Genomic DNA, 13,939 nt, shown 5'->3' with positions numbered 1-13,939 from the left:
GTTCTTTTGTCCACCAGGCCATCCTTTTAAGTTAGTACCTTCCTCTACTTTCTGCTGGAGATAGTTGTCGGCAGCACATATCGGGAATCTCTTGGAGGGACCATGCATGGCAGAATTTGTCCCCAAGCACACGTCAGGGAAATTGAAATCCCCCATGATGACTACATCATTCTTCTTGGAAATGCTGGCAAGCTGCTTTTAGAAGGTGCATCCTTGTCCTCTTTTTGACTGGGAGGTCGGTAATAGACACCAATAACTATTTTTTTCTTATTTTTTGGTCCCTTTAAATTAAGCCAGATGCTTTCAGTGGGGCTACTAAGTTCCTCTTCTTGTATTTCTTTTACATATGTGTGTCTTTTACATATAGTGCAACTCCACCTCCCTTTTTGTCCTTTCTATTTTTCTTGAACAGGTTGTATCCACCAATTATAGAGTTCCAGTCATGTGAGTCATCCCACCAAGTTTCTGTTATTCCTATAAGATCATAATTGCCCTCATGTACTATGAGCTCAAGTTCGTGTTGTTTGCTTCCCATACTGTGGACATTGGTGTAGAGACACTGAAGTTCTTGCTCACTGTGCCCTGGTTTTCTTCCTGTGCTTTTTGGGAGACTGGTGTTGGGCCCTGCTTGATGTTTTTTCTCTGTTGAAATATATAAGTCCTTGGCAGGTGATGGTACACCATGCTGCACAACTCCCTATATATTCTAGTTTAAAGCTCTACTGATGAACTTTTTCATGTAGTGGCCAAACATCTGCTTCCCGTTCTTTGTGAGGTGCAGCCCATCATTTACCAATAGTCCATCTTCCAGGAACCTTAGCTTGTGGTCCCAGAATCCAAATCTCACTTCATGGCACCACCATCGTAGCCAGTCTTTCACTTAACAGATTGTTCTTTCCCTAAATACTGTGGAAGTGTGATGTCTTTGCTACTCAGAGTCATGTGAGATCACATGAAAGAGAAACTCTTAAATGTGCTAACTGCCCCTTGATTTCCCTGGATAGATGGGCATTTTGCAAAGCAGATGTGAATTGTTATTTTATGACTTGCAATTAGCTTAATTGAGCAAAGCCAACCTATGTTAGATGTACTTTGGGGCCTCCCTCCATCGGGGATGCTCACACAGGGAGAACCATCTCAGATTCTTCGGAGCAGAATTGGACCAGTCCCAGTCTGTATGAGCAGCACAGCCTTCTTCAATTCTGCTTGCACCCCATGTGACTTCATGCCTGCCACCCCACTCCTGACCCCAAGGGGAAGAAAGTCCTGCTAGGAGACAATGAGAGAGTAGCAGATGGCGGAGGGTTCCTTGGAGGGAAACATGGGGCGCTCTGACCACTGTGACATGCCCCCACTGGGCTGGGGATGGGAAGGAGCACGAGGCGCTACTGTGCACAACGGTGGAGTGTAGTGGAGGGCAAGCTGCCGCCATGTGCCGCTGGGCTGGCTGGCTGCATTGCCCTCAGTGCCTTACTTTGCAAATCCTTTCTCAAGTGAAGCCTTGGAGGGCAGCCAGCCCTGAAGGCCGTCTGTTCTGAGCCAGCACAGCAGGCGTCCTGCATGGCTACCACCCTACCAATGCTTACTCTCGAGAAGGCCACTCAGCATGCTGCTTTGGGATGGGCAGGCTCTGCAGAGAGCTGCATTGGGCACACTCTTGCTTTGCGGAGGAGGCTTCTGCTTGCACCCTGCTCAGGGTGAGGCATCGGCTGCATTTGTACACCACACTTAGCCCCTCCATGAATCAGCCACCATGGGTCAATTGCTCGTTGAAAACTCACCATACACCCAACAAACATTCCAGTGTCTTTTGTGGCAGAACCTGGCTTGTTCTCTTCTTTTTGGTTCAACATTCCACTCACCACTTCAGAACCTCAAGAAGCAAAGTTGAATTTCTACTCTTTCTTCGTCATGGCCTCTGTACATCACACATATGGGTTCTGCGCCTGCGCAGTGCCTTTGGCCGGAAGATTAACAGCTAACGGTTTTTGGCGGGAACTCCATTCCCCCTCCCTCCTAGCATTATATAAGGAGCGGAGTGTCCGCCATTTTCCAGTCTTTGCGAAGGAGCGGAGTGTCCGCCATTTTCCAGTTTTTGCGACCGCCGTTCGTTGTGCCTCGTGCTGCTTCGCTCTCGCTTAGATCATTACTTACCTCTTGCTTGTTGAAAAACTTCCCTTTTTCTTACCAAGTTAGTATTCCCTCGTTCCTGTTACTGTTAGTGTTTTCACTTAGTTCTTGCTTTTCACCTTTTTTCTCTCTTGTTCCTATAAACCTCCCCCCCCCAAAATATTACTTTCCCGCTTTACTATCTCCTCTTCTATTTCTACGATGGCGCAATGGGTGGCGTTCTGCAAGTGCGGCTCCAAAATGCCCGCCGCAAAGGGCACAGGACAGATAAATGCGGCCACTGCTTGGCCTTCTCCAAACAGGCGAGGAAGAATCGGGAGAACCGCCTCCACAAGCTCTTGTGGGACCAGGCTCTCCTCCAATCGGACCGGCTGGTGGCTAAGCCTCCCACAACTGTGGCTCCACCCGAAGGCCGTCCAACTTCAGCCGACCTCCCGCAACGCCTCGCCTCTTCCTCCATTGCTCCGCCCTCACGCCCTTCTGAAGAAGGTGCTCCTACCATGGCCGATCAGCCCATTTCCCTACCAAGGAAACAAAACAAAAGGAGAAGAGGAAGCACAGTGATCTGGACAAACATCCTGTGCATAAGAAGGCCAAAAAAGATAAGGCGGGCAAGCCGGTTAAAAAGCCAAGGAATCCCGAGCATGCAAAGCATCGCCACTCAGGTTCGGCGACCTCCTCAACCCTGACTCCAGCCACGGAACCGACCCCGTTGGTCCTGACCATCCAGGCGGCTATGAGGGTTACTCCACCAGGCTCACTGCGCCGACCGGCAGCCGAACCCGTTCTGGATCCACGGCGTGGCTCCATCTCAGATGGTGAAATAAGAGATTCTCCACCAAGAGCTCGGTCGCCAGTGCCAATGCCGCATGTCCCTCTGAATACAGACATCGCCATCTCTCCGCCGAGAAGCCACAGGAGCCATTCTTCGGATGCTAGATTCGATGACTGGTACAATTCCAGATACTCCTCCGCTCCGAGATGGGAAGAGTACCAATCCGTGGCCTATTACCTGGTTTCCAGGGGACGATCCTCGCCGCCAGCTCTTCGGGATCGTTTCCATTCAACACCCAGAGACGCCCCGAGGGCTCCATCTAGAGAGAGCAGCAGATCGGAGTTGCCAGGAGATTACTCTTCCAGTGTACCACCTCCTTACTGGATGGAATCTGATGAGTCTGAGACTGACTCGACCTCGCCAGATGCAGCGGTTACTTCGCAAGGCCCGGGGTCACCTGAAGAACGGTACATCTCTTTCAATGAATTAATGGCCAGGCTGGTGAGGTCGCTCGACATCGAAGTCCACCAACAACCGGGACCGAGCACTGACCGTTTTTATGATGTGGTCAGGGGCGAATGATCCACCTCTATTGCCTTACCATTCATTACGACTCTGCGGCAGGCAATGACTCAGCCATGGGACCTCCCGGCCCACCCACAACTGACTTCACGTAAATATGAATCTATGTATTGGGTTTGGGAGGAAGACATCCCATTCCTCCTCCGTCACCCCAAGCCGAACTCGGTTGTTGTGGAATCTTCTCAGGGCCAGGAAGCACGTGGACACACCTCGCCTCGCTATAAGGAGGGAAAAAAGTTGACTCCCTCGCCCGCCAGGTATACGCAGCTTCAGGCCTTGGATTATGAATTTCCAATTATGAGGCGACCCTGGCGCGCTATCAATATTTTCTTATGCAGTGCCTAGATGCCATCATTGACACCTTTCCAGGAAACCAGGGTGAACTTGCAAAAACCTATGTTAAGGAAGCTATGCAAGTGGCGGTGCAACAGCTTTCCACAGCAAGGCACCATGTTGACTCCGATTCGAGGTCGCTTGTCGGTGCCATTTCCCTCTGCAGACACGCCTGGTTGCGTAATTGCAATTTTCCAGAAGAAATGAAGCGGAGAATTGAGGAGATGCCATTTGACGGATCTGGTCTTTTCAATGCGAAGATGGATAGTAAACTGAAAAAGATCCATGAATCCAGAATGACGGCCCATCGTATGGAACTGCAATCCCAGCCTTGACGTAAGTGGTCATGGTCACGCCTGCAATACCGCCAACAATTCCAACCTCTGCAACAACAACCACATCAACGCCAGCAATGTCGCAGGCAACAACCATCCCAGCGCTTCCAGCAGGGCCGCCGCCGCTTCGACACGGACAGACGACAGCGCTGATGCAACGAGCGAGCCTTTCCTCTCCTCCCAACTTCACCCTCCCCTCTCTCATTTGGGGACCGGCTGAAAAGTCAGCTCTCCACTTGGGAGTCCATTACATCTGATGGGTGGGTGTTATCCATCATCCAGTATGGCTATAGAATTGAATTCGATGTTCCATCACTAAATCCTATCCATTTTACACCGAACTCGTTGGTACTGTTGGACGAGATTCACCAACTCCTTACTAAAGGAGCTGTTCGTCGCTTATCATTATCGGAAGGACTCCACGGATTCTATTCCAGATATTTTATGGTCCTGAAACGAGATGGGGGTCTCCGACCCATATTGGACTTGAGAGCTCTCAATAGATTCATAACACCAAAGAAGTTTCGGATGACCATGCTCCAAAATATACTTCCTTTGCTGGGGAGAGGGGATTGGTTTGCCTCGCTGGATTTGAAGGATGCCTATTTTCATATTTCAATACATCCACGTCATAGGCGCTTCCTTGGTTTTGCAGTAGACTCTGCAATCTATGAATTCAAGGTGTTACCATTTGGATTAGTCACTGCACCAAGAGTTTTTTCGAAGTGTACGGCCCCTGTCTGCGCACACCTTCGTCTACGTGGAATTCGGATATACCCATACCTTGATGATTGGTTGTTGGTTTCTGACACAAAAGCAGGACTTTTGTCTGCTGTTGATATTACTTGTGCTCTATTACAAGACCTTGGACTCTGTATTAATCAACAGAAGTCTTCTCTTCTCCCTACACAGATGATCAACTTTTTCGGAGCCCGGCTGGATTTGACGTTGACAAGAGCCTTTCTTCCTCAAGGCAGACAGCATGCTATTGCTCGGTGCATCTCTCGGATTCGACGAGAAAGAACTGACCCTGCCCGGTCTATCCAGAGCCTGTTGGGACACATGTCTGCATCCATCGCCGTGGTTCTGCATGCAAAACTCAGGCTACGCCCTCTCCAGTTATTCTTCAACAGGATGTTTCGACCACAGAGAGATCCACCTACCAAATGGATTTGCCTCCTGGCCTCCATTTTTCAGTCCCTGTTATGGTGGATAGAATCAGCCAATTTAAATGTCGGTGTCCTCTTTCGACCTCGGTATCCTACAGTGACTCTCGGTACTGACGCGTCTCTTCTCAGATGGGGAGCCATTTGCTCCGACCTAAGTACCCAAGGGGTGTGGAGTCCCCGGGATTCCAGGAACCACATCAACTTCCTGGAACTTCTTGCTGTTTTCAAAGCCCTGCAATCGTTCGAGGATGTACTTCTTCACCAGGTTGTCCAGGTGACCTCAGACAACATGGCTATGGTCTTTTATTTGAACAAACAAGGGGGAACCCGGTCCCCGAAACTAGCCCGCCTGTCGATACAAATTTGGGACTGGTGCATACCGAGAGGTATCACTCTTCTAGCAGTACATCTTGCGGGCACGAACAATGTAGAAGCAGATCTCTTGAGCAGACATATGTCGTGGTCACACGAATGGGAACTAGACCATCGGGTTCGCGACAGACTGCTTCACCGCTGGGGTCCGCCAGACATAGACCTGTTTGACACACAACAGAACAGGGTGTGCACGAACTATTGTTCCAGAGTGGGGATAGGACAGGGGTCGTCTGGGGACGCCTTCATGATCCCCTGGAACGACATGGCCTTTTATGCTTTCCCACCGATCCCCCTCATCATGAGAGTCTTGGCAAAGATCATTCACGAAGGGGCCACAGGGCTACTAATAACCCACTGGTGGCCACGCCAACCATGGTTCTCAACTCTCCTTCACATCTCTTGGGAGGATTTTCTCCAACTCCCTCTTCTTCCTTATCTCATTACCCAAAGGGAGGGCACGATCCGACACCCAGACCTGTTGTCGCTGAAACTGACTGCCTGGAGGATCCGATAACCATGTGTGCTGCACCGGTGTCGACACCACTGGCAATCCCTACTACCTCTTCTTCACAAACTTTACATCCAGATCTGCGATATATTCTCGAATCTGCATTAAGGCCATCCACTAGAAAATCGTATGCAGCAAAATGGCGTAGATTCTCCAGCTTTGCAGAATCCCACTCATTTCCAGTGTCCTCGGCGTCCATTCAGCAGATTCTTCAATTCCTCTTCGAATTGCACCAGTCTGGACTTAAACCTTCTTCCATAAAAGTATATACAGCGGCGATTTCTTACTACCGTGGAACTGTCCACAGTTTCTCCATTTTTTCTCAACCTTTGATTAAAAGATTTTTGAGAGGATTGGGTAACCTGCATCCAACAATAAGGCCCCTGATGCCCACTTGGAGTCTTTCAGAAGTTTTACAAGCACTGACTTGGCCACCTTTCAAACCCATGGCGACGATCTACGCCTTGTCTCATGGAAGACTGTTTTCCTCGTAGCAGTTACTTCAGCCCGTAGATCTTCTGAGCTTTGTGCCCTTAGGGTAGACCCCGCTTTTCTGAATTTTCATAAGGAAAAGGTAGTTCTATGGCTGGATCCGTCCTTTCTTCCAAAAATCACTACTTCGTTTCACATGCAGCAAGAGATCGTTTTCCAGCCTTCTTTCCAACTCCTTCGAATCCGATAGAGAGATCTCTGCATATGCTGGATGTTTGTCATTGCTCAGCCTTTTATAGGTCCAGGACTGAGTCTGTTCGACACTCCAGTAGACTTTTTGTGAAATACTTGGAACATGACCGGGGCTATCCGGTCACTTCCCAACAACTTTCCAAATGGATAGTGAAAACAATTGTTCTGTCTTACCAGTTGGCTAAATTGGACTTACCATCTACTCCAAGTGGTCATTCTACAAGGGCTGTTGCTGCTTCTTTGGCCTTTGCATCGGGAGTCCCGATGGAAGACGTCTGCAGAGCTGCCACTTGGGCTACCCTGTGTACCTTCGCCAGATACTATAGATTGATGTTCGTGCCAGACAAGATTGCTCTTTTGGCAGGGCTGTTTTTTCTTCTGTTCTTCGTTGATGACACCTCCCTCCTCCAGTTTGGGTAAGCTTGTTATTCTACCTATATGTGTGATGCACAGAGGCTACGGCGAAGAAGAGCAGGTTGCTTACCTGTAACTGATGTTCTTCGAGTGGCCATCTGTGCAGTCACACAACCCACCTCCGACCCCGCTTGGTGTCATGGGTGGTCCGACTTCCTTCTCTTTGATGCTAGGATCTCTTTAGATATTTGTCGTACCACTGAAGTTTTGGTTTTTTGTCATGATGACAATAACTTTATTAAGGGAGCGAACGTCGGTCTTTCAAAGACTGGAAAATGGCAGACACTCTGCTCCTTTATACTGTATTTTTGTATTTTTAATTTAATGTTTATATTTATTGTAATTTATATTATAATTACTTTTAATTTATTGTTGTAAGCCACCCCGAGGCTTCGGCGAATGGGGCGGCATAAAAACGTTTTAATAAATAAATAAATAATGCTGGGGGGAGGGGGAGTGGAGTTCCCGCCAAAAACCGTTAGCTGTTAATCTTCCGGCCAAAGGCACTGCACAGGCGCAGAACCCATATGTGTGACTGCACAGATGGCCACTCGAAGAACATCAGGTACAGGTAAGCAACCTGCTCTTCTTGTTGTGGTTGGGGGTTAGCCCCTGAACACTGCATAATAATCTTCATTATTGTTGTGTGCATGTTTGTTTTGTATTTTGGTCAGACTTTTGGAAGTACTCTGTGACAGTGGAGGGGAAATTTGCACACTTGTTAGTTGCACACATTTCTGCACACATTTCTCTAATATTTTGATACTTTGTCAGACAATCTCAGTAAAGGCAGCAAGAAATGAGCTACAAAAAAGTAATGTCTCTTTTTTCTAGAATAGCTGCAGAATCAGGGAATTTCTGAGAAGACACTGAGAAGTGTCAGTACATGACTTTAAGGCAGGAGGGATCCTGTTCCCCTCCCCACGCCTTTTGCACATGTACTTCCTCGGCTTCCCCCCAAGTGCCCTCAGCGCTTCTCACTTGCACTCCAGGGTCTCGCCTTTGTCTCTCCTTTGTTATTTTCCCTTGTCCCCTGCAACTGGGCTCAAGTGAACCTGATAGGCAGCCTAGTCAACATTTGCATCAGAGAGCCTGATGCACACCCTGGCTATCAAAATAAAAAGTACATCCCAAATTGCACATTCCTGAGGTGCCTGAAATCAAAAAACTGGTGGATGGGCCACGACTGGGGAGATCTTGAAAAGCAGGTGGCAGCTGATCACTGCAACACAGTCAGGTTGGCTTCCTGGGTTCAAATAGCCCATTGAGGGCATGAGCAACCCTGCCTTGTTCCTTGGCTTGTCCTGCCAGAGGGAGTCAGCCCACCCTCTGGGTTCAGAGGACATGACAAGCCACCATGGCTGGCTGCCCATGGTGGGCTGTTGTGAGATGAGAGCCAGTCTTTGGGGGGCGGCAGTGGCTGCCGCTGCTCCGGAGAGCTGCCATGGAGGCTTCCTGGCTGCAGTCCCTGGAACAGGTGCTCCCCAGACCTCCCCTTGGGAATGCCAGGGGTGGCAGCATGGGGCCACCCAGAGGAAGGCATGCAGCAAGGGATGCCCTTCCTGAGGCACCGCTTGTGAGAAGGGGTTCAGCCTCCCTCACGGAGAGTCAGCCCAGTTCCCTTGTCCCTCCCTGCCGAGATCTTTTCTTCCCTCCCAGGAGGGGCAAGGGGCAGCAAATGGCAGGATGAATCACACCCTCTGAGCATCCTTTTGAACACTGAGCACCAGGCCGTGTGCCCATTTCTAATCGGCATTGATTGGCAGTAGATTTAGGACAAACAAAGGAAGTCCTTTGTTGAAGAATGCATGAAATGGACTCCCACAAAATGTGGTGAGGGCCAGTGGCTTAGATGGCACTGAGAAGGGAGCTGGCCAATTCAGGGACAAGAGCAAAGAAGCAGGTTTCGTACCTGTAGCACAAGAAAGCTTAATGGGATCTTAATGTCATAGAATGAGCTTAACTGGGGGGCTTGTGTGCTTCCCTGAACTAGGTTGACCTTTCTATTTGTACTGATTTCTTTGAATGATTTTATATCTTGCCTTTCCAAAAGGTTATCCTCAAGACAGCTAGCAACAGTAGTTAAAAACAATCAACAAAAGCAAGAATAAAGCAAAGTAGTAATGGCAAGAGAAGAGGTAGCCAAAACTCCAGATTTGATTTTAACCAATTCATTTAATCTTTCATTAAGAAAGAGTTTGAGCTGGACCAAAGGACCAGCTTATTCTGGATGACAAGGAAGCAGCAAAGATGAGGCCTCTTCAGAGATGCCATCTCACCATTTATGTGCCACAGTCAAGAAGCCCCATCCCTACGCAGGCTCCCTACCTGATGAGGAGGGCTGGAATAGCATGCTCTGATCTTGTGGGTTCCCTTTTATGTGAAGCTGTGTGGGGGACAAGCCTTGCTTACTGTCACAATGTGCTTTTTTGTGTGTTTCCCTGTGCAGATGATCTTTGGAGACCTTCTCAGATTCTGCTGGCTAATGGCAGTGGTGATACTTGGGTTTGCATCTGGTAGGTGACACATTCTAGGCTTTTGTGAAAAGCTTCACTGAAGCACTAGTGTTACTCTTGCACAGGTGAATGGTGGCTGGGCCATTACCTGGGCTGAGGCCAGAGATGGTCGTGGACGGTGGCCATCTTTTTTTTTAAATTGTTATATTGTTATTTATGTATTTATGTACTTTGTATCCTGTTGTGAGCCACCCCGGGGCTTCGTTGCGATGGGAGCGGCATAAAAATATTTTAAATAAATAAATAAATAAATCTTAGCAGCTTTGCCTGCTAACTTTAGGCTAATGGACGCAGACTGGGCTAGGCCAAGAGTGTTGCGGGGAGAGTGTTTTTGAGGAGGGGCTCTACTGAGGAGGGTGCCGCCATGTGCATGTTCCAGAGGGGCTTCCATGCACACACAGGGTGCAAGGGTGGATGATGGAGAGGCATCACACGCACCCTTGCCCAGAGAGGGAATAGGCAGATGTCCCAAAGGTGCTGTTGGGGTGAAGAGCCCCACCAAGCAGGACAAAAGTCCAGCACAAGCCAGCATTGAAGCAGGTGATTGCCTTCTCACCCTCTTCTGTTTTCTTTGCCAGCGTTCTACATCATCTTTCAAACAGAGGACCCTGATGAGTTGGGCCATTTCTACGATTACCCCATGGCGCTCTTCAGTACGTTTGAGCTCTTCCTCACCATCATTGATGGACCAGCCAACTATGAAGTCGACTTGCCTTTCATGTATGGCGTCACCTACTCTGCCTTTGCCGTCATTGCCACCCTCCTGATGCTCAACCTGCTGATTGCCATGATGGGTGATACCCACTGGCGTGTGGCCCATGAGCGGGACGAGCTTTGGCGAGCACAGGTGAGCGAGCGGTTTCGTCCTGGTTGACTGGTTGACTGGTGGTACACAAGAGAGGGAGGGAAATGAGGCACGAGAGAAGGGTGCTGTTAAGGGCAGCTTCTTGCTAATCAAAGCTAGTACACCATGTTGGCCGGAAAACTATGACAGTGGCTGTAGCTGCTGCTTGGAGGGGGCTCACATGCAGCCCACATCCTCTAAAATCTCTGCTAAGGGATCCATAATTTGCCATCAGATGCCACCTTCGAACACAACTAATAAATTATGTGTGAAATGGTCAATGGGTGACTCTGACATCTTTTCACCCCCAGTTTCTTTACATCGCAGGAAAAGAATACCTGGTTCAAAATACTTCTTAGTGTGCATTTCGTTCACTATTCTTCTGCATTCTTGCTGGGGATTTCTTTTCTGCTTTCATTGATTTTTGGAATGTCTGGGTCCCCTTTCCATTCTGCAGCGCTCTCAAGACAGCATGTCACCACCAGCACTCTCTGCCTATTTTTACTCCCCTTCTGACTTGAAAAGCCCTCCAAGCGAGTCACAAAGCAACGTTCAAGTGAGGCTTGGCTCTGTGCTGCTGGCACTCTCTGCCAGCCACCGACCAGGTGGAGGGAGGAGCTGAAGGCCCAGGGAGGGAGCCCTGCTGTTCTTGCTCGCTCTCTGCTGAAGTGTTTTGACCACCTGCCTGTTTTTGGCTGTGTTTCAGGTTGTTGCCACCACGGTGATGCTGGAGCGCAAGCTCCCACGCTGCCTCTGGCCTCGTTCTGGGATCAGGGGAAGGGAGTACGGGCTGGGTGACCAGTGGTATCTCAGGTATGTGCCACGTGTCTGGACCATGAGTGCTGCAGACCTGCGTCAAGGGAGAGCGCACCAGCATTATGCATGTACTTAACAGATGCACAAATGGCAGCGCCTGGAATATTCTTATGGGCGAAGAGCATTAGTGGGCAGGACTGAGGAGCAATGAAGTGACAGCTCAGAGGTGTTCATCCGGAGGAGGCCCCATGTGGGAGCAGCTTCAGTTGCTACGGTGGAAAGCAAGCATGCTGCCCCTCCAGACTCCCTCTGCTTCTCTGGTCCATATTGAGAATGTGCAGAGAACTGTTTCCTGGTTTGGATGCCCCCTGTTGGAGGGGTGTGGAAGCAACCAAGAAACAGTGCAATTGTTGCATGCGCAAAATTCAATGCTGCTGCCCTGTAGGTGTGTGTAGGATTGCACACTTTTGAGTTCCTATCCTATATGTCTGTGCAACTTAGACCACTGTATTGCTTTTAAAACATTCAATCTCCCAAGTTCATTCTGAAGTGGTAACAATCCAGGAAATGTATACATGAATTTGCTACCATCATTGATTGCATCTAAACCCTGTGCATTTACACTCACTCTTTAATTTCTCTGTTTCCCACATGGACCACAGAAGCACCTCTTGTTCTGCCAGCAGACAAGAGCTTAATAGTCCCTGGGCAACCATTTTCTGGATTGGTCTGTAAAGTAGTGATTTGGGATGCAGCTGTTCTACCCGCTGTTCCCCCCACCCAGCCCTGTGATGCACTGGCCATTTTTCTCTCTGTTCCCTCATACACTTCAGGGGATTCTGTACTAAATGGGATTGCATCATATTGTGCTGTGCCCAGTCAGACGTAGCTGCATGCTGACAACATTAAGAGCATGCAAATCTCCTTAGAGTGAGGGTGGTTCTTCCTGTATTGTCCACACAGGTGATCACAATCCAGGATTACACTCAGAAATGAGCAGTTCCTTTGCCATTATCTCTGCAAAACTGCTGAGCAGGGGCTCCCTTGTCAATTCAGAGGATAATCTTTTGCAAAACTGTCTCTTAGCACCCCCATCCAGGTGCATTTCAGCTCAGCTATACTTCCTATTGTGTTGGGACAACAGGAAGCCCCCACCTTGAACCATGCAATTTCAAAACTCTGGCAGCCCTAACATTTTCTTGCAAATTTTGACCAAGCAGGATCTCCCATGTGCCCCTCAAAATGTTGCTTTAGGTGACGCTTTCTGGGAACACCAGCTGTAACTCGCAGTGCTGGCCTACCTGCACTCGGGCTGTAGGCTCCGAGCTGCCAGCTGCGAAAGTGTGAAGGTGGTAGCACCAGCGTGTTGCTGCAGTCAGTGTCCGTCTACTGCACGTCGGTTCCCGCATGAAACAAACACATTTCCCTTTGTGGACAATTTGTTCTTGGTGTAAAAGTAGATTTCTGCAACTCCATATGCATACAATCTTCCTCAAGGTCCTGTGCATAAGCAGGCATGGCGTTCGCTGTTGTGCAGTTCGTTTACATCTGATCCACTCTTAACCTCTGTGTATTATTAAAATGAATAGCTTTGCCCAGTCAGCTGTCAGGGCAGCCTGTGACTGCCACATCTGCAGCTCCAATGATTCCTGCAGCTCTTTTCAAAAGGAGGCCGCTCCATTCATTTTCTCCCCTGGCAGGCTGAGAGCACAGGGCTGTTCATTTGTTAGTAATGGGTAGCATTTTTCCACATGCTGCATGCAGACTTTCCAAAACAACCCTAATTTCCTTCATGAATTTGGAAAACTGCCAGGACAATGAAGGTGATACTTCTGGAGAATGAGGGTCTCAGATGAATGTACGGAGCAGCCTTGCTCCTGCCAGGAGCCATAGGGTTGGATTGCAGGTCCCCCAGCTCGACTGCAGCCTTGCTTTCCAGATGGAGGGGAGGCCATGGGCTGCCCCACAGAAGGCTTGACTTGGAGTCCAGCACTGAGCAGGAGGTTGCACCCAGTGGCTTCTCCCAGCTCTAGCGGTCTTTGGTTCCCTCCTCGAAGTGAGCCAGGCTGACTTTCTGAGAATCTGGACAGGATGGCTGCTGTAGCCACAGGCAACTGCCCTGGCCACAGATGCCTGCCCAACTCTAGCACCTTCTGCGCATGGTGGTGCTGCTTCCCCTAAGGCAGGAATGTGGGCAGGTGCCAGGCACTGAGGCATCCTGAGAGGACCTCAGCCCTTCGAGGAGCAACCGAGCAAGAGAGACCTACCCCAAAAGAGCTCCTGGCATGCTGGTTTCATGAGCCCCCTCTGCACCAGTAATGGTGTTGCAAAGTGGGAAATGGCCACAGCGACAGCTTTACGGTGCCAGCCCTCTCCAGCAGCCTCCCTGCCAAAAGGCACCCTGGCACTCCCTGCACTGCATCAGCATCAGCATTAGCATCAGCTGCAAACATGAGTCAGGGAAATGTTCGCACTCTGGAACCATCTGCAATTGTTCCAGGCATATGCAGGCAAGCAG

The 13,939-nt window shown here is 49.4% G+C and overlaps 1 protein-coding gene across 1 annotated transcript in view; it reads left to right on the top strand.

The window, feature by feature from the left end:
* The window catches only part of LOC123028094 (transient receptor potential cation channel subfamily V member 6-like), a 98,804-nt gene that overhangs the window by 79,891 nt on the left and 4,974 nt on the right, over nt 1-13,939 (top strand). Inside the window, exons 12-14 of the mRNA XM_044439607.1 lie at nt 9,755-9,821; nt 10,400-10,668; nt 11,372-11,478. Of these exons, the coding sequence (XP_044295542.1) occupies nt 9,755-9,821; nt 10,400-10,668; nt 11,372-11,478 (443 nt within the window). The remainder of the gene's footprint in view (nt 1-9,754; nt 9,822-10,399; nt 10,669-11,371; nt 11,479-13,939) is intronic.

The sequence above is a fragment of the Varanus komodoensis genome, unplaced genomic scaffold (genome assembly GCF_004798865.1).
Source record: "Varanus komodoensis strain SLA01 unplaced genomic scaffold, ASM479886v1 scaffold35, whole genome shotgun sequence".
In the NCBI taxonomy this organism is placed as follows: Eukaryota; Metazoa; Chordata; class Lepidosauria; order Squamata; family Varanidae; genus Varanus; species Varanus komodoensis.
Note: the sequence above shows the minus strand (reverse complement) of the source record. Positions and strands in the feature narration are given on the sequence as shown.